We start from the raw sequence: 24,303 nt of genomic DNA on the forward strand, positions 1-24,303 counted from the left end.
TACATTTTCCTTGGGCCGGGGTTGATGACAGTGGTTACATAGTTACATAGTTAGTACTTAGTGAGGCTGAAAAAAGACATCAGTCCAACCTATGATGTGTGTGTGTCTACTGTTAACCACACATTGTATACCCCTGTATCGTTGTATGGTGGCAGTGTTGGTTAGAGTCCTGATATTGTGAATGCCTTCATGTGGCAAATTTTGAGAATGGGTAGGCTTGTAAATTGAGGAAGATATAAATTCTACTTGAGTGGAAGAAAGAGTAAAGCCTCGTACACACGCATCGAACATTGGCAGGGAATTTTCGTCCAACGTCCGATCTGCCGATTTTCGGCTTGTTAGTATGATGCTTCCGACAACCGACTCCGACTTTTCGGCCGAAAAAAATCTGGTGTGCAGACTATAAAATTTTTGTTGGCCGTCAACACAACGGCCGATTTTCGTGCAGTCAGTACAGATTTCGACAGGGAAAAATCTTGTAAGCAAGACTGGGCATGCTCAGAGAAGAAAAAACACAAAAAAAGCAAACCAACACATGACATCACTTCAGAAGCAGATTTTTGTTGGGCGAGAAAATTTGTGTGCAGTCTAGGCACATTCCAACCAACAGAACACAACTCTGGACAAAAGTCGGACGATCGGTCGGCCGATAATCGTGGCGTGTGTACGGGGCTTAAGGTATGACAATTCAAAATTTATCAAGTGCAGATTTTATCCCAGACAAGCCAGTTAGTGTAGAGAGGATTCAGGGGCAGGAAAAAGCTGTTTATGAAGATGCAGAGCATAAAAAAAGATGGCGTGAGGTAGCATACTTTGGTCAAGACATGATTTGGTATATGTTGAGATGCCATGAATCCTATCCCTTTTATGTCTAGTAAGGGAAGCTAAATTGTACAAGTCAACATCGGGCATAATAAAGTGTATCAAAACCCAACAACTAGAACTTTAGTATATTGCAGATTGCTAGTTCATGGTTTGGCGATAGGATAGCCTATTTATCAGCTAGACTCTTGGGCTGATCACACCCCATATTGAGAACCACGGCACCAGAATGTTGCCATGATTTTTTCTCTACGTTACTGGCCTGGTTGGTCTATGCAGAGATTGTTGTAACAGTCACTAAGTATATCTTCATTTTTGTTCCCTTTATTAGAAGACAAACTTTTTTTAATTGATCTCCATAGTATGTCCCTCCATATTTGACATACTTGTCACCGAACAGCAGAGATGTATAGTAACTAAGCAGAACTACTTCACTACTGTACTTAACCACTTTACCACCAGCCACTGTGCTACTACTGCGGCACAGTGGCTCGTTATCGTCCAGCGACGTAGACCTACGTCGCTGGACTCCTCCCCCTGTAGGCGGCGCTCGCGCGCCGCCGGAGGCGCGCTCCCGCTGTTCTAATTCACAGCGGGAGTCGGGCCAGGGGAGGAGCGGCGGCGATTGCCGCCGCTCTTCCCCGATCGTCGGGGAATCTAGTTTGGAGATCCGCCCGCCTGTGTAAACAGAGCGAGCGGATCTCCTAAGTGACAGGGAGTGACAGATCGGAGTGTTCAGCATAGCTGAACATCCGATCTGTCCCTGGCTCACTCAGTCACCTCCCCCCCCCCCACGTCAGTAAGCACCAGGCATACATTAACCCCTCCCTCTCCAATAAAATTAACCCCTTCCTTGCCAGTGTCATTTTTACAGTAACAGTGCATATATATAGCACTGATTACTGCAGTAATGTCACTGGTACCCCCAAAAGTGTCAAAAATGTTAGTCAAGGGTCCGATCTGTCCGCCGCAATGTCGCAGTCCCGCAAAAAAAAAAAATCGCAGATCGCCGCCATTACTCGTTAAAAAAAAAAAACACCAAAAATGACAGAAATCTTTCCCTTAGTTAGTAAACGCAATAACTTTTGCGCAAACCAATCAAAATATGCTTATTGTGATTTTTTTTTACCAAACATAGGTAGCAGAAAACAAATTGGCCAAAAATTTTAAAAAAATTAGATTTTTACATATTTTTGGGCAGGAATTTCTTATAAAAAATTTTTAAAAATATTGTTATTTTTTCAAAATAAACGCTCTTTTTTTGTTTATAGCGCAAAAAGTAAAAATCGCACAGGTGATCAAATACCACCAAAAGAAAGCTCTGTTTATGGGAAAAAAGGACATAAATTTCGTTTGGGTACGGCGTTGTATGACCGTGCAATTGTCAGTTAAATTCGCACAGCGCCGAATCGCAAAAAGTGGCCTGGACGTAAGACAGCAAAATCCTCCGGTGGTAAAGTGGTTAAGTACCGAAAGGCGGTATCTGTACTTTCCTAGAGTAGAATTTTTTTCTCCTACTTCCACTTTTACTTCACTACATTTTTTCAATGATTTCAATACTTCTACTCTGATATTTTTTTTTTTGTGCTGCATAGTTACTCGTTACTATTATAAAAATTACCACTGCCAGAACAGTAGATGTCAGGTTTCATGAAGCTCAAAACATGTGTATTGTCAGCGCATACGAAAATAAATCTACTGTATGTATAAATAAAAGCTGCATTTGAAATAATAAAAAACAATATGATGTTCAAACTTTTGACTTCTTTCTTTAATAACTACATAACACAATACTTGTACTTTTACTTTCAGTACTTGAGTAGCAACATTTTTAAAAAAAACTACTTGCAATACTTAAGTACAAAAAATGTTGAAAACTTTAGTACTTCTACTTAAGTCACTTTTTGATTGAGCACTTCCACTTCTACTCAAGTCACTTTTTGATCGAGCACTTCCACTTCTACTCAAGTCACTTTTTGATCGAGCACTTGTACTTTTACTCAAGTATGGGTTTCGAGTACTTTATACAACTCTGCCGAACAGTCACTACATTTATGTCTAATTACAAGCCAGTGCTGGATGTTTCTCATCTCCCACTCTTATGCCACCTCTGCTGGATGTTCTCTTGAGTTCCCGAAACTCAGTAGATTGAGGGTTGCGAGGATGTGCCCTGCCTTTTTCTCATTGTTTGTTATGACAGTGCTGAAAATACAGACAAACCCTACTACGTATTTATATTTGTTATATTGCACATACTTTGAGGATAACAATGGCATAGCCTTATTCCTTCTGTTCTTGGCTTTGTTCCTCCAACATAGTAAACTGTAGACATATTTCATTATAGGATAAAGAACATTTTTTTTTAATGACCTCTTTGACAGCACCCACTGTCACTGTGTGTTTTGGAGGGGACTGTGCGCAAGCCTTCTAACGACAGATTATGGGCCAGAAGATACGGGAGACCTGGGGACATTGCCTTTTATTTCATTTTATGTTCCCTTTATTCATCTTCTGAACAGCTGAAGATGGCATGACTCAGGGCATTGACTTAATGTAATGCAACAGCCCTTCTCCCCCCATCCCCCCCCCCTCCTGTTTCTGTGTCTAATTGTGTGGATTCATGACACAGACAATGGTCTGGGCTGGAGACATCTCTCCGCAGGGGGTGTGTATTAAGACTGCCTGTTTCAATGTACAAATGTTCCGTTCCCATTGGCTGGTCCTTGTCCCCTTCCCCCCCCTGTGGCAAGGCTAATGGGAGTTTCCCTAACTGTGTGTAAAACTGTATGTCTTGGAATTTAATAAACAGTTTAAGCTCTGCATGGTTAACCCTCAACACCTGTGTGGATTGTCTTGTGATTGAGGGGTTAAGGGCTGGGTATGGCTTCTCCGCAGGCTGTGGGTGCGTTTGGAGGACAGGAGACACAGGTCCGGTGGATGTGCCCACCTGGGGTACAAAGATCCGTTACAATCTCCATAGTATGTCCCTCCATGTTTGACATATTTGTCACCAAACAGTCACTACTTTTATGTCTAAGTAGAAACCAATGATCGATGTGCTTCTTATCCCACTTGCTGCCACTTCTGTTGGGTGTACCCTCGAGTTTCTGAAACTGAGTAGATTGAGGGTTATGAAGACGTGCCCTGCTGTCTCATTGTTTGTTATGACAGTGCTAAAAAACACATCCAACCCTCATACGTATTTCTATTTATTACGTTGCATGAACTTTCAGGATAACATTGGCCTCCTTCTGTTCCTGGCTTTTTTCCTCCAACACAGCAAACTGTAGATATATGTCTGATATTGGAGAGATGCATAATAGTAGATAATAGGATTAAGACAACACCTGATGTTGCTCATACTGGCCGAAAGAATGTAGGTGAAGTTCAGAGAGCCATCCCCGTTTTTAAACATCCTCAGGCAGTAAGTGAAAAAGACGATGTTGGTTGGGCCAAAGGAAAGGGCGAATACAAAAAGTACAACGGCGGTCAGGTAGACGGCTCGGGATTTCCAATGTGAGTGGTCAACATTGGCCAGACAGAGACTGCAGATGGTTCCTACATAGCACCAAGTTATAATGAACAAAGGTAGGACAAAGAAAATTAAGCGATAAGTAATGAAATAGTAAAAATTAAAGCCTTTAAAAACGTTAGAGTCCTGCACGTCAAAACAAGTTGTGATATTTAGTGCAGTAAGGGGGAAGGTAAGTCTGTGCGTAAGAAGAGGCACGGTGCCAGCCAATGAGATGACCCAGATGACACCACATGCCAGCCAGGCTCGCTTTTCTGTACGCAAAGTAAGAGACCGTACCGGGTAGACTACAGACAGGAATCGGTCCACGCTGATACTCGTCATGAACAGGATAGAGCAGTACTTGTTGCAGTAAAATGATGCCGTGACGAAGCGACACATCCCTTCCCCCATGAGCCAATTGTTTCCCATGAATCGGTAGACAATACGGAAAGGCAATATGCAAACGAAGAGGACATCTGCTGTGGCAAGGTTAAGCATGTAGACCACTGCTGGCTTCTTGACCTTCATCTTGACCAGGAACATGACGATCGCCATGAGATTGAGAGGAAGAGCCACGAGGAATACAACGGTATGGATCATTGGTACGAACTTGGTCAGCCACCAACTTCTGAGCAAAATGTCATCATTTTTTGAAAAAAATTTGTTTTCTGCGTAAGATGAGTTCTGAAAATTCATGGTTCGTATAGGATGCACACCTGAAAAATGTAAAAACAAAATATTAGTATAAATAACAGAACAAAATGAATTTATCTGCAGTCCTTACATTATTCATTTGTTCCTTAACCATGAAAGGGCTTTCAGAACACGCAGAACATCACCTGAATAACAGAGAAGGCATATTGCTTGGAATGACCAAAAGTATCCTCATAAGTTGGAATCTGTGGCTGATCAGATAGCTTTTTTGGAGACGGATGCTTGAAGCTTATTGGTGACCCACAATACTCTAATTTGCACCATTTTGCTGTCGCGTTACATTTATTGTGACCAGGGCTTTTTTTCTCAGAGAATAGGTGCAGGAACTCCTCCCTTCTGAGTCACCCCTTGACTCCGTCCCCTACCCACCTCCGAAAACCGTTCCTTGGTTTCACCTCCTACCCACCTCCCAGTACCACCCCTTTTAGAGAATTAACAATAACAAGAAAGGCAATATAATAGATCTAGAAACAATGGACACCCAAGCGACAATAGATCCACCCCTGCAACAATGGACTTCCAACAGCCAGCATCAATAGACCCTCCAGCAGCCAGCAACATTAGACCCCTCCCTCAACAGTAGATTCCTCCCAGCAATGATTGATGCCCTGCAACATAAGACCCACCCCAGCAACAATAGATACCCCACCAACAACAACAGACTTCCCCAGCAACAATAGATCCTCTGCGCAAAGAGATCCCCTCCAGCAATACTAGATTACCCAGTAGCCAGCATCAATAGACCCTCCAGCAGCAAGTGGCAAAGACCTCTCCCTAAACAATAAATCCCTCCCAGCAACAACTGACCCACCAGCAACATAAGACCCACCCCAGTAACAATACATTCCCCATGAGCAACAGAAGACCTCCCCAGCAACTATAGACCCCCATCCTCCGCAAAAATAGATCCCCTCCAGCAACAATAGATTGCCTATTAGCCAGCATCAACAGACCCACCTGCACACCCGAGCATCCCTTGCCATTACATACATTCAGTTCTGGAGGTGCTGGAACTGCGTTCCCCCGCGTTCCCGCTGAAAAAAAGCCCTGATTGTGACATTAGTGGTTCTACTTACCATTTACTCCCCAGAAGCAGCTCTTGCACCATCTGCTGTAGCCTATAGCCAATCAGCAGTGGTGAAGGGGTTGAACATATTAAACCTAAGGCTGCCATAACACACTCTTTGGAAAGGGGTGGTAGAGGGTAGTGGCTGTTGCCAGTGATGCATTCGTTTTCAGTGGTGGTGGCACAACTCTAGCCCAATTTTACCTCAAGCAACACCTCATGAAACCCCAACACTAACCCTCTCAGTAACACCAACAATAACTGTCCCTGTAACCCTACCACCAACCTTCCATGTAACCCTAAATGTAATTTTCTCTATAACCTTAGCACTAAACTTCCATGTAACTCTAAGGGCTCCCTTCCATGTAACCCTAAGGGGCTCATTTATACTTGCTTCAAATTGTGGCATTGGGCACACTTTTTTTTCAAGCACTCTGAATGCCAATCAAAGCCCTTGTCACTAAATAAAATAGTTACCTTACAGTCCTGTTCACACGTTGTGCTTGCTTCGCTTCAAAAATGATACCCCATGTCGCTTTCTTGGTACTTCAAAGTGTCTCCAAAGGCTCTATAGAAGTCTATGACAATGCTCGCTAGCAGTGCTTGTAGCTTTTGAGAAGCTTTTATTCAGCTTTAGCTTTGCTTTGTTTTAGGAAACCAACAAACGAACCAGAAAGACGTCATCAGCAGTCACATATGGTTCATGTGTATACAGGGCTTTTTTTTCAGCTGGAACTTGGTGGAACTCAGTTCCACCACCTCTGGCTCAGGCCCTCTGCTCCCTGCTCACCACTATCATTTGTAAATAGAGAAGGCTGGCTTCTGGGTTTACATGTGACAGCTTGTCTCCCAGCAGCTCCCACAGATCTGATCTCCTAAGCGGCTCCCACTGAGTGTAGGATGGGGACAAGGGAGATGCAGGTGCCATGAGGATGCCAACACCCCACTGGATGGTCTCCCTGCAAGTGAGTTTGAGCCACCTACAGTGTGCAGGGAGGTACTGGAGCTGGCTAGATGCTGGGGGCTTCAGCTTAATACAGCAATAGAAATAAGACATGTGGAAGATGGTGGATCTTTTAAGGAGGGAAAAGAACATTTGGGCAGTCAAGGGGGGGGGGGGTTTGCATGCAGAGGTCAGAGCTAAAGAGGGGTGAAAGTGATGTGTGGATGGAGGATATTGAGATAAGCAGCTGTGGAAGAAGGCTGAACTCTGCTTTCTGTATGCAGCGTACCCCTGAACTCTGCACTATGTACATAGCACACCCCAAAAATTCTGTACGTAGTGCACCCCTAAATTCTGCACTCTGTGTGTAACTCAGAACTCTGTACATAATGCACTCCTGTTATTTAATGCCCCTTTAAGACCTTCCCACTGTTAGTGAAATTTGACCATGCCCACTATTTGGTGTGGTTTGGAGGGTGCTTGTGGGGGGATGGGAGTTGTAGGGGGTCGTGGTTGAGTTCCTGCACCTATTTTCTGAGAAAAAAAGCTCTGATAAAAACAACAATAACATCTACCCCCTAGACTGATCATTGACTGAGCCAAGGACGTAAAGTGTTAAGATTTCTGCATGCAGTTACTAGGGGTAATCCAGGGGAATCCAAAAGTATTAAAATCCAACAACCCTCACGGGGGCAGTGCTACACATGTTTAAGTGGTAGATGCTTTATTGTGTGTTAAAGTCAAAGCAGGCGTAAATGAGCCCTAAGACTAAACTTACTGGAAACCAAACATAAACCCTCTTTGCAACTTTAGCGCCACCCCTGAAGAAGCCGCTTGAATTCTTAGGCTCTCTGTACTGCACCTTGACACTGATAACACCCTTAGCTCCTCTGGAACACCTAGTTGAATGGAAATCACCAAAAACCACTTAAACAGTCACAAACCAAGGTACCTTTGACTTGATAGCAAGCTAATACTTGGAACAAATAAACATACAGAAGGTAGGTTTAGCCTGCTAGACAGTCTCAAAGCAACTTCAACTAGAGTTCTGTACCACAAGACTGAAATTTACAGCAAGATTGGTAGTAGATAGTGAATATAAACATTAACTGTGTTGCGAATAGGGATATTGCAACTACTTAGGTGCACCCAAGGAAAATGACTAAGCCCTGTGTGATACCCCTGGGATATACATCTGCACTAAGCAACTAGCAAAGGTCTCTACTGTATGTGGAAACTGTAATTGGGCAGTCTTTCATCCTGAATCTTCAGCCAGCTAACATTGGGGCCTAATTAAACAGCGGTTTACATTAAAACAGTCACAGTAAGGCCTACATACAGTAATGGGCTATAGGACAGCTGTGTGATCATTTTCCTAAGGGCTCAGTCTCTAGGGGCTATAGGTCATGGCCACAGGGCCCTTTCTCAAACTCAGCGACTCAGCATGGAAACCCTACTGTCTGGAAAGGAATCCTTTGCCCTGGTTCAGTGTGGCTCTGGACCTTGGCTCATCCACTTTAGTGTAGGTGCAGTGCTAGGCTCGGGGTGGTGGTAACACAGTCCCATTCTCCATGCTCTCTTTCTCTCTGTGGTCTAACAGTGGAATGCCTGAGGCCTCAGCTCTAGCCACATGCAGATCTTTTTCCGGGAATGGGTTCAATTCCGCTTCCCGCAGCAAAAGACTACACAATTCAAAGAACAGCCTGGAAAGATACTGTTTTTCATGTACATATTCCACCCCAGGTCGAGTAAACCTCACATGCACACAGCCCACCCCCAGGTCCAGTATACCTCGCATGTACATCTTCAACCCCCAGGTCCAGTATACCTCACATGTACATATTCCACCCCCCGGTCCAGTATACCTCACAAGTACATATTCCACCGCCAGGTCCAGTATACCTCACATATACATGTTCCACCCCCAGGTCCAGTATATCTCACATGTACATCTTCCACCCCCAGGTTCAGTATAACTCACATGTACATCTTCCACCCACAGGTCAAGTATACATCACATGTGCATATAATGGCATCCCAGTCTTAGTTGGTAGGGTTCAATATTGAATTGGCCAACCCTTTGGAGCTATAGCAGCTTCAACTCTTCTGGTCCAAATCATTTGATGGAGGGGGGATTATGGTGTGGGGTTACTTTTCAAGGGTTGGGCTTGGCCCCTTAGTTCCAGTGAAGGGAATTCTTAAAGGAGTTGTAAGACAGAAGTTTTTTTTTTCCTTATCTTAATGCATTCTTTGCATTAAGATAAAAAGCCTTCTGTGTGCAGAAGCCCCCCCTCAGCCCCCTACTGTTTACCTGAGCCCCATCTCTGTCCAGCGATGTCCACGAGTCCCTTGGTCGTCTGGGACTCTCCCTCCTGATTGGCTTAGACACAGTAGCGGTACCATTGGCTCCTGCGGCTGTCAATCAAAGTCTGTTAGCCGGGGGACGTGGCCGGGATGTAAGCCTGTTCGGTGGTGTGGTGCTGGAGCTCCGCTTTTGTCTAAGATCCTACAGCCCTTTCTTCGTTGCTACAATCTAATTCCTGTGTCTGGGTACTGTGCTTTCTCTCCCCGTTGAGTTAGCGGCTTCCTCCATCGGCTTCTACGGTCCCACGGAAACCCCGCTCTACTCGTTCTCAGCCCAGCACTCCCCGAGGAGCCCAGCACCCATGAGGTCACCTACCAGCACAATGTTGGATAGCACACGGACCGTTGCGGGGGATGAAGCAGAAGATTCCCCGTCCACAGTAGACCTCATGGCAGCTATCACAGCTTCTACAACGACCCTTACAGCCAAGATGGACTTTATGGCTACAGATATCAGCCTCTTTAGGAATGATATGGACAAATTCCGTTCCAGAGTATCAAAGGTGGAGGATGGGGTCTCAGGACTGGAGATCATGGTACACTCTGATTCCAGGGAATTGCGTGCACTGCAGCTACAGGTCAAGGGTCTGCAAGAAAAAGCCATTGACACTGAAAATAGGCTATGCAGAAATAATATTCGCATTCTCGGTCTCCCAGAAAAAGCTGAAGGGAATAAACCTGCCGAATTTGCCGGTATTCGACTTGCAAGATCTGCCACCTACATTTGTGGTTGAGCGGGCCCATAGAGTCCCCCCCTGCTCCGCCAAAGCCGGGAGTGCCTCCACACCCTTTCCGTCAATGACTAACTTAACTACTGCGACAGGGATTGCTTATTAGCTGAGGCTCGCACTAAAGGTGATATCAAGTATTAAAACTCCAAACTCCTGCTTTTCCCTGACTATTCTTCAGAGGTGCAACATCGCAGATCCTACACTGAAGTCCGAAAACGCCTTCATAAAAAGGACATCAAGTTCAGCCTTCTTTACCCTAGCAGACTCCCCGTAGTCGATGGAGACAGGGTCTGGTTCTTTGACACTTCTGAAGCGGCATCTGACTTGTTGGATTCTCGCTAATCGCCCTCTGCCATCAAAGCCTTGGATGATCCAGCACTAGGTCACAGCAAATATACCAGCATGCTCCCTGCCACAACTTGTTGCAAAGTTTACCTAGTTTTTTTCTTGACTAATACTCTTTTTTCATATATTGCGGGGAATTTATTCTTTTTTTTTCCTTTTTGTATTTGGGCCCATGCTCCAGGGGCTCCAGCATCCATCAAGACACCCCTGTTTTTTGTACAATCTACTATTGCCTATCTATTGTCCTCCAAGGTTGTGCCCCAGGTCTGACTCTCCCACCACAGACGTGATATTTTCCTGGATTACAAGATAGGATTACGGCTACAGCAAGTGGGCGCTTTTTTGGTACCACTTTCCTGCTTCCCCCTTCACTTGGCATAAGGTATTTGGCTATTGCAAGTTTATGGTTTAGGTTTTCGGGTATAGGCCCCTGCCAGGTCTCCCTCTGGGTTACCTCTAGATTTGGTGTTTTTTACTGGAGGGGCCTGGCTTGGGCAGGGATTTTACCACGGTGCGGGGGTTTTGTTTTTGATTTGTTTTATTGTGTTTTATTACTATGCATGCACTTCTATCTATGGTGTTGGTTATCATTTACTTTACTGCTCCTGAGATGGCTCCGTCCAGCCGATTGCCACTACAAGGACATGAACTTTAATCACTACCCTTATGACGCCACATCCTCCTGACATATGTAAAGTAATTTCTTGGAACATCCGTGGCCTCAACTCTAAATTTAAGCGTGACTTACTTTTCCAGTACTTGAAACTTCACAACCCCACATATTGTTGTTGCAGCAAACACATTTAACCATTTGCCGACCGCTGCCCGACTATATACGGCAGCAGTCAGCCCCTCCCAGGCAAAGTGACGTACCGGTACGTCACTAGCCTGGGAGCGAATAGGGGGCGAGCGCGCGCCGCCGGAGGCGCGCTCCCGCCCCCGCTCATACCAGAAGAAGCCGGCGCGTGTAACCGGCGGACCCGATGTCCGCCGGTCACTCGCGATCGTCGGGCAGAGAGGGAGAAAGGCAGGCGGCTAATGTAAACAAAGCCGCCTGTCATTCTCCCCTGTGTAAAAGCACAGATCACTCGGTCCTGCTATGTAGGACCGTTGATCTGTGCTATTACACCACTAGCCACATCCAATGACAGTTAGAAGCACGCCCCTAGGGACACACTTAACCCCTCCCTCTCCAATAAAGTTAACCCCTTCCCTCCCAGTGTCATTTTTTACAGTAACAGTGCATATGTATAGCACTGATTACTGTAGTAATGTCACTGGTACCCCCAAAAGTGTCAAAAATGTCAGTCAAGGGTCCGATCTGTCCGCCCCAATGTCGCAGTCCCGCAAAAAAAATCGCAGATCGCCGCCATTACTCGTTAAAAAAAAAAAACACCAAAAATGACAGAAATCTTTCCCTTAGTTAGTAAACGCAATAACTTTTGCGCAAACCAATCAAAATATGCTTATTGTGATTTTTTTTAACCAAACATATGTAGCATAAAACAAATTGGCCAAAAATTTTAAAAAATTTTGATTTTTACATTTTTTTGGGGGAATTTCATATAAAAAAATGTGAAAAATATTGTTATTTTTGCAAAATTGTCGCTCTTCTTTTGTTTAAAGCGCATGATCAAAAAATCGCACAGGTGATCAAATACCCCCAAAAGAAAGCTCTGTTTGTGGAGAAAAAAAGGACGTCAAATTTGTTTGTGTACAGCGTGGCACGACCGCGCAATTGTCCGTTAAAGTCACGCAGTGCCGAATCGCAAAACACCCCCTGGTCAGGAAGGGGGTAAAATCTTCCGGGACTTAAGTGGTTAATGGGCAGCAAGCCTGCTGTTGCTTAAATGGCCCTGGGTTAAAAGGGCATACTACGCATCATACTCCACCTTTGCCAGGGGGGTCTTGGTTCTCATCAACAAGTTTCTTTCATGTTTTGTCTAGACGATCTACACAGACCCCCCCCCCCACAGGGCAAATATGTCATTGTGGTTCTCACGCTCTGGGGCCTACGATATGTCATAGTTACAGTATATATTGGACAGCGAACTATAACAAGGATTATCATTCCTTGGCATTGGTTGATGCACATCCAGGCTGGTTCCCACTATCAGAGTATCATTGAGCAATATAGCACGTACTAATCACAGCTCATAGAGCGTCTCCTGTCACTGCTTCCCCGCACATGTGGTTTTATTCAATCAGTTAATGAGATTCACTCGAGGACTGAAAGTATAGCTTTGAACCACTGGAGCTGCGGGGATCAGGCTCTCTTGGAGGGATCTGCTGCTGTTTATTTCAGCGGTGAGTGTGAGATACACCTCCCTGCTGTGTATGAATGGAGGACTGGACATGGTAAGGAAGTTATACCTGCCTGCTCCACACTGCTTCATCGTTGTGTGAAATTCACCAAATATATATACAGTAAAACCTTGGATTGCGAGCATTATTCGTTTGGGAAACATGCTTGTAATCCAAAGCACTCTTATATCAAAGCAAATTTTCCCATAAGAAATAATGGAAACTCAGATGATTCGTTCCACAACCATTTATTCATAAGTCTTTCAGTTTATAGTCTATAAACAAAGATTATAGCAATGCGATAGTTTGTGTCATCATAAAATGTCCATCCACAAATGGCGCCTCCACAAGGGGATTAGAAGCAAAATCCAGCAGGAGCTACAGAGTATAAAAGAGAAGAGAGGCGCCTCTAAGTGTAGCAATATGGGGACATTTAATGAAGGTACAACATTTAGCAACTCACATGGTTGATGATTAAAGAGGCACATCTAAGTATGCAGGCATCCGGGGTAAAGCTGTCCACATAGACCATCTTCTGAACCACTGGCTCTCACCGATGTCAGTCTGCAATTGTGATTGGGAAGACTACCCTGCAGTAGAGTGATCTGAAAGCGAGACCTCGAATCGCTCGTGGAGCGCAGCGTGGAAGGGATGATGAAGATGGCTGTGCGGAGGACGGTCTATGTGGACAGCTTTACCCCGGATGCCTGCATACTTAGATGTGCCGGTTTTAATCATCAACCATGTGAGCTGCTAAATATTGAACCTTCATTAAATGTAACCATATTGCTACACTTAAGGGCCATACACACTATAAGATTTTCTGAAGACTTTTTCCTTTAGACTTACCAAAACCATATAATATGAGGTCAAACCTAAACACTTTCAATTTGTATGCAATCTGGCAGGCCCTTCCACTACATAGAAAAGGAAAAAGTCTTCAGAAAATCTTATAGTGTGTATGGCCCATTAGACCCCATTCACACTGGGGCGATCCGACTTCCTGGGGCGACCTCACAGGTCGTGGCGCGCTGCTCGCACCGCGACCTCGGAGCGGCCGGCACGGACTTCATAACATTGAAGTCTATGCAGGTCGCTCCGGGTCGCCCCAAAGAAGCTCCGGACCCTTTTTCTAAGTCGGAGCGACTTGTGTCGCTCCTATTAGAACGGGTCCGCAGCTTCTCTATGGAAGGCGACCTACGGCGACCTGTCAGGCGACCAGGTCGCCTGACAGGTCGCCCCAGTGTGAACGGGGGCTTAGAGGCTCCTCTCTTCTTTTTTATACATGACGCTACTTGTAAGACATCGCTTGTATTTCAAGTCAAAATTTATTTAAAAAATTAGCTTGTCTTGCAAAGCGCTCTCAAACCAAGTTACTCTCAAACCAAGGTTTTACTGTATAATGTCTCATGATCTCTTCACCTGGATATCACTATAACATAATTTGCTTTCATTTGCCACATTTCACCAGGGATTGAACTTCTAATCCTGCTACATGGATTAATTCCCCCTCTCTCCCTTCCAGGGCCGGGACAAGGGGTTGGCAGGAGGGACGGTTGCCCTGGGTTCAATGGCTTATTGCAGGGATGGGGGGGGGCACCTTGACCCTAACCCTAAGGGAAGTGGGGGGCGCACTTTGGCATCCTTGCCCTGGGTGCTGGATGACCTTGTCTCGGCACTGCCCCCTCCATACCCTTGAATACAGGGGTGCTGGCAGTTTCAACCATGTCCTGGACACAAGTTTTTTGACTCATTGATCCTGTAATTGATATGCAGCAAGCTCAATTCGCAGTTACTATTGTGCTAATCCCCGAAGGGGTAGCCCTCACCTTGCTTAGCTACACAGCAGACTTAGATCATTTTCTTGCTACCAGCGCACTTTTTAAGCGCCGGTTCACATTGCAGCGACGCTACTTCGCACCGCGACCTCGGAGCGGCCGCCACGGATTTCATAACATTGAAGTCTATGGTGGTCGCCTCCTGGTCGCCCCAAAGATTAGGGTCCAGAGTTCTGTTTGTTTTGCATAGTGTATACATCATTGTTTGTCACTATCTTTGTTGGTGTTTGGAGTTGATTATTTATTATTTTTGCAACTGTGTATCTCTCCTTCAAGTCTCAATCAATAAAGTCTTTTAATTAGTTACATTACTTGGATCTAAAGCCTCGTACACACGCGTCGAAATGCGGCCGGGAATTTTCTTCCGACGACCGATCTGCCGATTTTCAGCTTGTTAGTATGATGCTTCCGACAACCGACTCCGACTTTTCGGCCAAAAAAATTCTGGTGTGCAGACTATAAAATTTTTGTCCTCCGTCAAAACACGTCCGATTTTCGTGCAGTCAGTACAGATTTCGACAGGGAAAAATCTTATGAGCAAGACTGGGCATGTTCAGAGAAGAAAGAACAAAAAGAAAGCAAACCAACACATGACATCACTTCTGAATTAGAATTTTGTCGTGCGGGAAAATTTGTGTGCAGTCTAGGCACATTCCACCCAACAAAACACCACTCTGGACAAAAGACGGATGACTGGTCGGCGGAAATTCGTTGCGTGTGCACGAGGCTTTAGTTTACCTCTTTGCATGGCTTTGTCCATGCTTTCTTTGTTGTGTTTCATTACATTTTGGTTATTGATCCACATCTAATTTTAGATGAGTTAATGATCTAGGGTGGTCACTTATACTTGATTTGAGTACCAGCGCACCTGACCCAGTGATTGTTTCCACAATTTTATATCCCACAGTATATATCCCTCCACCATTTTCCCTGGAGGTTCTTGGTCTCGTTCTGGAGAGGATTTCCCCCTACTGCCCAGCTAAATTACTTATCATGGATGACTTTAATGCCATATTATCACCTGAGCTAGATAGACCAGCGGTACCCAAACATACCTCTGAAGATCAGGCCTTATTGAGGTCTGGAGATGGAAACACCCAACAACCCGCTCCTATTCTTGCTTCGCCTTAACTCACAAAACATCTTCACGTATAGACCTGGCATTTGCTAATCCTTCCCTGTTAATGGATGTTCTAGAGGCCGCATACCTACCTAGCGGCCTATCAGACCATGCCCCCCTGGAGCTGCTCCTGCACACATCTGCCTCTCAGAACGTGTCCCTCTGGGGCCTGGCCCCGCACTTAGTCAGTCATCCGGAGATTGGGAATTTCTATGCACCCCAAGCTATCTGAATACTGGGACACCAACGGGGGTGTCCTCCTCTCCAGAAACCACGTGGGACTCCTTGTAGACATTCACTAGAGGACAGTACATATCCTCTATTTCTGCTATCCATAGAGATCTAAATTCTCATTTATAGCAGGGGTCTTCAAACTTTGGCCCTCCAGTTGTTCAAGAACTACAATTCCCATCATGCCTAGTCATGTCTTTGAATGTCAGAGTTTTACAATGCCTCATGGGATGTGTAGTTCTGCAACAGCTGGAGGGCCGTCGTTTGAGGATCCCTGCTTTAGAGTGTTGGAGATGTGACCACTCTTCAGGAGATTTTTCCTACATTTTTTGGTCCTGCTCAGCAGGGCTGGTGCTAGACTATTTTGCACCCTAGGCAAGACCAGTTACTTGCACCCCCACCACAAAAAACTGTACATATTGCCCCCCCCTTTAACCCTACACCCCCTTCCTGTATACACTGCCCTCTTTAATCCTACACCTCCCTTACTGTACACTGCCCCCTTTAACATTACATCCCCTTCCTGTACACACTGCCTTCGTTTAACCCTACACCTCCCTTCCTGTACACACTGCCCCCCCCTTCCTGCACACTGCCCCCCTTTAACGCTACACCCCCTTCCTGCACACACTGCACCCCTCTCAGAAGGTGACATCCACCGGGGATGAGGAGGTGACAGGAGAGGAATGTGGCACTGGCCATAGCTGCGCCCCCTAGATGGCAGTGCGCCCTAGGCGGCTGCCTAGTTCGCCTAGTGGTAGCACCGGCCCTGCTGCCCAGTTATCACTAGGTTTTTGTCAGAGGGGCTGGGTGTTATCAGTAAGGTATCAGTAACTAAACAACCCCTCTCTATTGAGATTTACTTACTGTTGCAGAAAGAACACAGTTTGGTCTTTTTCTTTTCTATGCCAGGAAAGCTGTTGCGCTGCTTTGGAAAAGGCAGCCCCCCCTTCTATACCCTTCTGGAAAAGCTTAATAAATATTAGTCTCCTGCTCTATCAGGATACCTATGTGAACAGGGGTTGCCCGGAAGTATGATCAGGTTTGGTCAAAGTGGTTACCTGTTCCTGCCACGGCATCATCATAATTGGTTGATACTCTGCCACGGTCGCATCTTCCTTGAGTTCCTCCTTTCCCAACTGAGACGGAGTCACTTATGGAGTGCCAGCTCATACCCAGCGATGTTGTTATATTTCACTGTATGTTCTCCCTTCAAATAATGATCCTTCTCTCAACCACACACCTAATTAATACATGTGCTATTCATGCATATATTAGCCATCAAGGTGTTGATTTTTTTAGCCCCCCTGTGTGGGTAGCACGTGCATTTTATATTTTAGCATGGTTTGTTTAGCCACCCTTTTTTTTTCTTTTGTTTATGGTTCTCTTGTGTATGTGCAAAAAACTACAATAAACACATTTTCAACTATTTTTCTGTTAGCCAATGAGGAGAGAGAGGGGCGAGGCCAAATAGAAGATCTGTGTCTATATGGACTCGGGTGTCCCCGTAGCAAGCTGCTTGCTGTGGGGGCACTGAACAGGAAGGAGGGGCCAGGAGCAGTGAAGCGGAGGATCTGGACGTGCAAAACCAACGGCACAGAGGAGGGAAGTATAACATATTTGTTATTATTATTTTTTTTAAACAAGACTTTACAATCAATTTAGTCCCCGTTCACACTAAGGCGACCTGTGAGGCGACCTGGTCCCCCATAGGGAAGCTGCGGACCTGTTCTACACAAGTCGCTCCGACTTAGAAAAAGGGTCCGGAGCTTCTTTGGGGCGACCCGGAGGCGACCGCCATAGACTTCAATGTTATGAAGTCCGTGGTGGCCGCTCCGAGGTCGCGGCGCGCTGCTCGCACCGCGACCTCGGAGGTCGCAGTGCGAAGTTGCGTCGCTTGTATGTGAACGGGGCATAAAAGCGTCAGAATACCAAGATATTTTGGACAATTTCATGCTCCCAGCTTTGTGGGAACAGTTTGGGGATGGCCCCTTCCTGTTCCAACATGACTGCGCACCAGTGCTCAAAGCAAGGTCCATAAAGGAACTTGACTGGCCTGCACAGTCCTGACCTCAACCCGATAGAACACCTTTGGGATGAATTAGAGCAGAGATTGCAAGCCAGACCTTCTCATCCAACATCAGTGCCTGACCTCACGAATGCGCTTCTGGAAGAATGGTCAAACATTCCCATAGACACTCCTAAACCTTGTGGACAGCCTTCCCAGAAGAGTTGAAGCTGTTATAACTGCAAAGGGTGGGCCAACTCAATATTGAACCCTACAGACTAAGATGCCATTAAAATTCATGTGCGTGTAAAGGCAGGCGTCCCAATACTTTTGAAAATACAGTGCACCTCACATGTACATATTCCACCCCTGACCAATATCATGAAGTCTCCATGTAAAAAAAAAAATACAATTAAAGTTCCTAAAAATTCCCCATTTCATACAGTACAGCACGATTTAACTAAAAAATGAAATAAAAAGTAGAAGTATTCTTAGAAGGAGAGCTATACAATGGCAGCCTTTTATTCTCTCACAAGAGATTCCCTTTCAATACCCAGGTGATAGGACATTGTGTTCCTCCAAAGGTAATTAGATCTGCTAAAAAAGACAAGTGAAGATGTGAGAAGGAGCCTGGGGCTAATTTCCCTGGATGGAGAGAGATACACATGAATTACTTCATTGTAAAAACTATTAGAAATATTAAAAAGAAGGAAAGAAAAAAAGGAAAAGAAACGAAAGAAGTGAAAGAAGAAGGAAGGAAGGAAGGAATGAAGGAAGGAAGAAGTGAAAGAAGAAGGAAGAAAGGAAGGAAGGAGTGAAAGAAGGGAGAAGTGAGAGAAGAAGGAAGAAGTCAGAGAAGAGGGAAGAAGTCAGAGAAGAAGGATGAAAGGAAGAACTGAGAGAAGGAAGGAAGAAAGGTGTAAGAGAAGAAGGAAGAAAGGAAGAAGGAAAGGCACGATAGAAGAAGGAAGAGAGGAGTGAGAGAAGAAGGAAGGAAGATGTGAGAGAAGAAGGAAGGAAGAAGTAAGAGAAGGAAGAAAGAAAGGAAGCAAGGAAGGAAAGAGGAAAGAGTGAGAGAAGAAGGAAGAAAGAAGTGAGAGAAGTAGATAGAAGTGCGAGAAGAAGGAGTGAAGGAAGGAAGGAAGAACTGAGAGAAGGAAGGAAGTAAGGAGTGAGAGAAGAAGGAAGGAGTGAGAGAAGAAGGAGGGAAGAAGGGAGAGAAGAAGGAAGAAATGAGATAAGAAGGGAGGAAGAAGTGAGAGAAGAAGGAAAGAAGATGTGAGAGAAGAAGGAAGAAAGAAGTGAGAGAAGAAGGAAGGAAGAAGTGAGAGAAGAAGGAAGGAAGAAGTGAGAGAAGAAGGAAGGAAGGAAAGAAGAAGTTAGAGAAGAAGGAAGAAAGAAAGGAAGCAAGGAAGGAAGGAGTGAGAGAAGAAGGAAGGAAGAAGTGAGAGAAGTAGATAGAAGTGTGAGAAGAAGGAAGGAAGGAAGGAAGGACGGAAGGAAGGAAGGAAGGAAGGAAGGAAGGAAGGAAGGAAGGAAGGAAGGAAGGAAGGAAGGAAGGAAGAACTGAGAGAAGGAAGGAAAAAGGAGTGAGAGAAGAAGGAAGGAAGGAGTGAGAGAAGAAGGAAGGAAGGAAGGAAGAACTGAGAGAAGGAAGGAAGTAAGGAGTGAGAGAAGAAGGAAGGAGTGAGAGAAGAAGGAGGGAAGAAGGGAGAGAAGAAGGAAGAAATGAGAGAAGAAGGGAGGAAGAAGTGAGAGAAGAAGGAAAGAAGATGTGAGAGAAGAAGGAAGAAAGAAGTGAGAGAAGAAGGAAGGAAGAAGTGAGAGAAGAAGGAAGGAAGGAAAGAAGAAGTTAGAGAAGAAGGAAGAAAGAAAGGAAGCAAGGAAGGAAAGAGTGAGAGAAGAAGGAAGGAAGAAGTGAGAGAAGTAGATAGAAGTGTGAGAAGAAGGAAGGAAGGAAGGAAGAACTGAGAGAAGGAAGTAATGAGTGAGAAAAGAAGGAATGAGTAAGAGAAGAAGGAGGGAAGAAGGGAGAGAAGAAGGAAGGAAGGAAGAACTGAGAGAAGGAAGGAAAAAAGGAGTGAGAGAAGAAGGAAGGAAGGAGTGAGAGAAGAAGGAAGGAAGGAAGAACTGAGAGAAGGAAGGAAGAAAGGAGTGAGAGAAGAAGGAAGGAGTGAGAGAAGAAGGAGGGAAGAAGGGAGAGAAGAAGGAAGAAATGAGAGAAGAAGGGAGGAAGAAGTGAGAGAAGAAGGAAAGAAGATGTGCGAGAAGAAGGAAGAAAGAAGTGAGAGAAGAAGGAAGGAAGAAGTGAGAGAAGAAGGAAGGAAGAAGTGAGAGAAGAAGGAAGGAAGGAAAGAAGAAGTTAGAGAAGAAGGAAGAAAGAAATGAAGCAAGGAAGGAAAGAGTGAGAGAAGAAGGAAGGAAGAAGTGAGAGAAGTAGATAGAAGTGTGAGAAGAAGGAAGGAAGGAAGGAAGGAAGGAAGGAAGGAAGGAAGGAAGAACTGAGAGAAGGAAGGAAGTAATGAGTGAGAAAAGAAGGAACGAGTAAGAGAAGAAGGAGGGAAGAAGGGAGAAAAGAAGGAAGGAAGGAAGGAAGAACTGAGAGAAGGAAGGAAAAAAGGAGTGAGAGAAGAAGGAAGGAAGGAGTGAGAGAAGAAGGAAGGAAGGAAGGAAGGAAGAACTGAGAGAAGGAAGGAAGAAAGGAGTTACAGAAGAAGGAAGGAAGGAGTGAGAGAAGAAGGAAAGAAGGAAGAAGTGAGAGAAAAGGAAGAAATGAGAGAAGAAGGAAGGAAGAACTGAGAGAAGGAAGGAAGAAAAAATGAAGGAAGTGAGAGAAGAAGGAAGGAAGGAAGGAAGTGAGAGAAGGAAGGGAGCAAGGAAGAAAGGAGCGAGAGAAGAAGGAAGAAAGAAAGGAAGCAAGGAAGGAAAGAGTGAGAGAAGAAGGAAGCAAGGAAGGAAGAAGTGAGAGAAGAAGGAAGGAAGAAGTGAGAGAAGTAGGAAGAAAAAAGAAGGAAGGAAGGAAGGAAGGAAGGAAGGAAGGAAGGAAGGAAGGAAGGAAGGAAGGAAGGAAGGAAGGAAGAAGGAAGAAGTGAGAGAAGAAAGAAGGAAGGATGAACTGAGAGGAGGAAGGAAGGAAGGAAGGAAGGAAGGAAGGAAGGAAGGAAGGAAGGAAGGAAGGAGTGAGAGAAGAAGGAAAGAAGGAAGAAGTGAGAGAAGGAAGGAAGAAAGGAGTGAGAGAAGAAGGAAGAAAGGAAGGAAGAAGGGAGAGAAGAAGGCAGAAGCAAGAGAAGAAGGAAGGAAGGAAGGAAGGAAGGAAGGAAGGAAGGAAGGAGAGCATTGCCCAAAATATCACACTGCCTCCCCCATCTTGCCTTCCTTCCATACTGGATCCTGGTGCCACCTCTTCCCCAGGTAAGTGACGCGCACACACCCGGCCATCTATATGATGTAAAAGAAAACGTGATTGATAAGACCAGGCCACCCTCCTCCATTGCTCTGTAGTCCAGTTCTGATGCTCTGGTGCCCACTGTGGGCACTTTTGGCTGTGAATACGGGTCAGCATGGACACCCTCACCAGTCTGTGGCTACACAGCCCTATACACAACACACTGTAGTGAACATTTTTTCTGCTTTCAAAACATAGACTTCAGAGAGAACATGTTCACCTGCTGCACAATATACCCCGCCCACTTTCAGATGCCGTTGTGCCATAGTGGAGAAGGATCTGGGGGAATCCATAGCGGAGAAGGATCTGGGTGTTCTGATAGATCCTAAGCTTAATAATAGCATGCAATGCCAAGCTGCTGTTTCCAAAGCAAGCAAAGTCCTTTCTTGTATTAGGAGAGGCATTGACTCCAGAGAGAGAGATATCATTTTGCCCCTGTACAAATCATTAGTAAGACCTCATCTGGAATATGCAGTTCAGTTTTTGGCACCAGTTCTCAAAAAGGATATCGGGGAACTGGAGAAAGTGCAGAGAAGGGCAACCAAACTGATAAGAGGCATGGAGGACCTCCTAATGTCATGTCTGATCGGTGTAATGTCTACTAGGATCACAGAATCATAGGGAGGCTCCTATATACAGATGCAGTAAAATGGAAAATATGATTTACTAATACTATACACCAAATCCTAGTGCAGTCTGAGGGATCAGCCCTGACCAAGTGCTTACAGCACATGATGGTTCACAGCCCTGACCAACTGCTTAAAGCACATGATGGGTCACAGCCATGAACAACTGCATAGAGCACAGGATGGTTCACAGCCCTGACCAACTGCTTACAGCACATGATGGTTCACGGCCCTGACCAACTGCTTAAAGCACATGATGGGTCACAGCCATGAACAACTGCATAGAGCACAGGATGGTTCACAGCCCTGACCAACTGCTTACAGCACATGATGGGTCACAGCCATGAACAACTGCATAGAGCACAGGATGGTTCACAGCCCTGACCAACTGCTTACAGCACATGATGGTTCACAGCCCTGACCAACTGCTTACAGCACATGATGATTTACAACCCTGACCATCTGCTTAAAGCACATGATGGTTCACAGCCCTGGCCAACTGCTTACAGCACATGATGGTTCACAGCCCTGGTCAACTGCTTACAACACATGATGGTTCACAGACCTGACCAACTGCTTACAGAACATGATGGTTCACAGACCTGACCAACTGCTTACAACACATGATGGTTAACAGACCTGACCAACTGCTTACAGCACATGATGGTTCATAGCCCTGACCAACTGCTTACAGAATAAAATGGTTCACAGCCCTGACCAACTGCTTACAACACATGATGGTTTACAACCCCGACCAACTGCTTACAGTGCATAATTATTTACAGCCAGCACATTGCTTACAGCACATGATGGATTACAGCCCTGACCAACTGCTTACAGCACATGATGGTTGCCAGCCCTGACCATCTGATTAAAGCACATGATGATTCACAGCCATGAACAACTGCTTAGAGCACAGGAGGATTTACAGCCCTGGCCACCTGCTTAAAGTATATAATGATTCACAGCCCTGACCAACTGCTTACAGCAACTGATGGTTCACAGACCTGTCTACCTACTTACAGCACATGATGATTTGCAACCCTGGCCATCTGCCCTGACCAACTGCTGAAAGCACAGGATGGTTCACAGCCCTGACCAACTGCTTACAGCACATGATGCTTTGCAGCCCTGACCAACTGCTTACAGCACATGATGATTTGCAGCCCTGACCAACTGCTTACAGCACATGATGGTTAGCAGCCCTGACCATCTGCTAACAGTATACCTTTCCTATTAAATGCTTAAAGGTGAATTCCACTTCCATTAAATTAAAAAAATATATTATATAAACGTGCTACAAATGTCATTTTGTAATTTGCTGCTATTAAATTAAAATCCCTTTCAATTTCAATCTGTAGCTGCTGTCATTTTCTAAAACTATCAAAAAATTAATTCTGTTTATGGTGTACTTAACCCCCCCCCCCCCCAGAAATGTAATTTCCTGCCTGTGTGATTGACTCAATGGGGTGGATTTAGTAAAGGCAAATAGTCTGTGCACTTTACTCATGCATTTGCTCCAGAGCTTAGTAAATTAGGGGAAGCTTCATTTTCCCCTAACAAAGAATACACAGTCTCATCCAAGGAAAAAAAAAAAAAAAATTCTTGCACATGATTGGATGATGGAAGTCAGTAGAGCTTCCCCTCATTTACTAAGCTCTGGCACAACTGTACTTGTCTATTTAGCTTTAATAAATCCACCCCATTGATTTTCTCAGACATCTGCGCTGAGATGCAAATAAAATGTTAGGCATCCTCTGTAATAGGAATTTCATTTTTGGTAAGATAACATTTGAAGGTTAAACATATCTAAAGGGATGCAGACACTGAAACTTTTCCTCAGTAAAACACTGAGAATGCACCAGGTGTTTACAATGAACCAGACCCTTCCATTCAGGAATCAGTCTTGAAAGGACGTAATGGAACAAACAGCTTTTTTTTCAGAATAGAACAAGGTAGTAATCTAGTACAAAGTTCCTTAGAATCCCTGCAATGTATATAAATCACCTAGGGGGGTTAAACTCCATAAATGTAGAGTTAAACTTTAAGGATTCTAACAAGAAGAGTTCTCTCAGATTTTAAACCCTTCTGGACGTTTGCACCCCAATGCAGAAAAGTCTACACATTGCCCATGAAAGTTCCTTTTTATCCAGCCCATGAAATAGCTAGTAACAATCCCATTTAAGCTATACCTGTTTGAGAATGTTGAAGATGTCCTTCTGCTTATCCAAG

The 24,303-nt window shown here is 44.9% G+C and overlaps 1 protein-coding gene across 2 annotated transcripts; it reads right to left on the reverse strand.

Annotated features, from left to right (window-relative positions):
* Positions 1 to 4,005: 4,005 nt before the first annotated feature.
* On the reverse strand, positions 4,006 to 24,303 carry LOC309554844 (proteinase-activated receptor 1-like; the record flags this gene model as incomplete). Of its 2 annotated transcripts, none has more annotated exons than XM_082256565.1 (2): positions 4,006 to 5,052; positions 24,264 to 24,303. In XM_082256565.1, one exon carries the CDS (start codon positions 5,030 to 5,032, stop codon positions 4,052 to 4,054), a length of 981 nt encoding a protein of 326 aa, XP_082112691.1. In that variant the 3' UTR covers positions 4,006 to 4,051. The 2 variants fall into 2 exon arrangements, with proteins under 2 accessions (XP_082112691.1, XP_082112690.1); XM_082256564.1 differs by lacking the exon at positions 24,264 to 24,303 and adding an exon at positions 18,554 to 18,569.

The sequence above is a fragment of the Pelophylax lessonae genome (assembly GCF_965119305.1).
Source record: "Pelophylax lessonae genome assembly, chromosome: 4".
NCBI classification, from domain to species: Eukaryota; Metazoa; Chordata; class Amphibia; order Anura; family Ranidae; genus Pelophylax; species Pelophylax lessonae.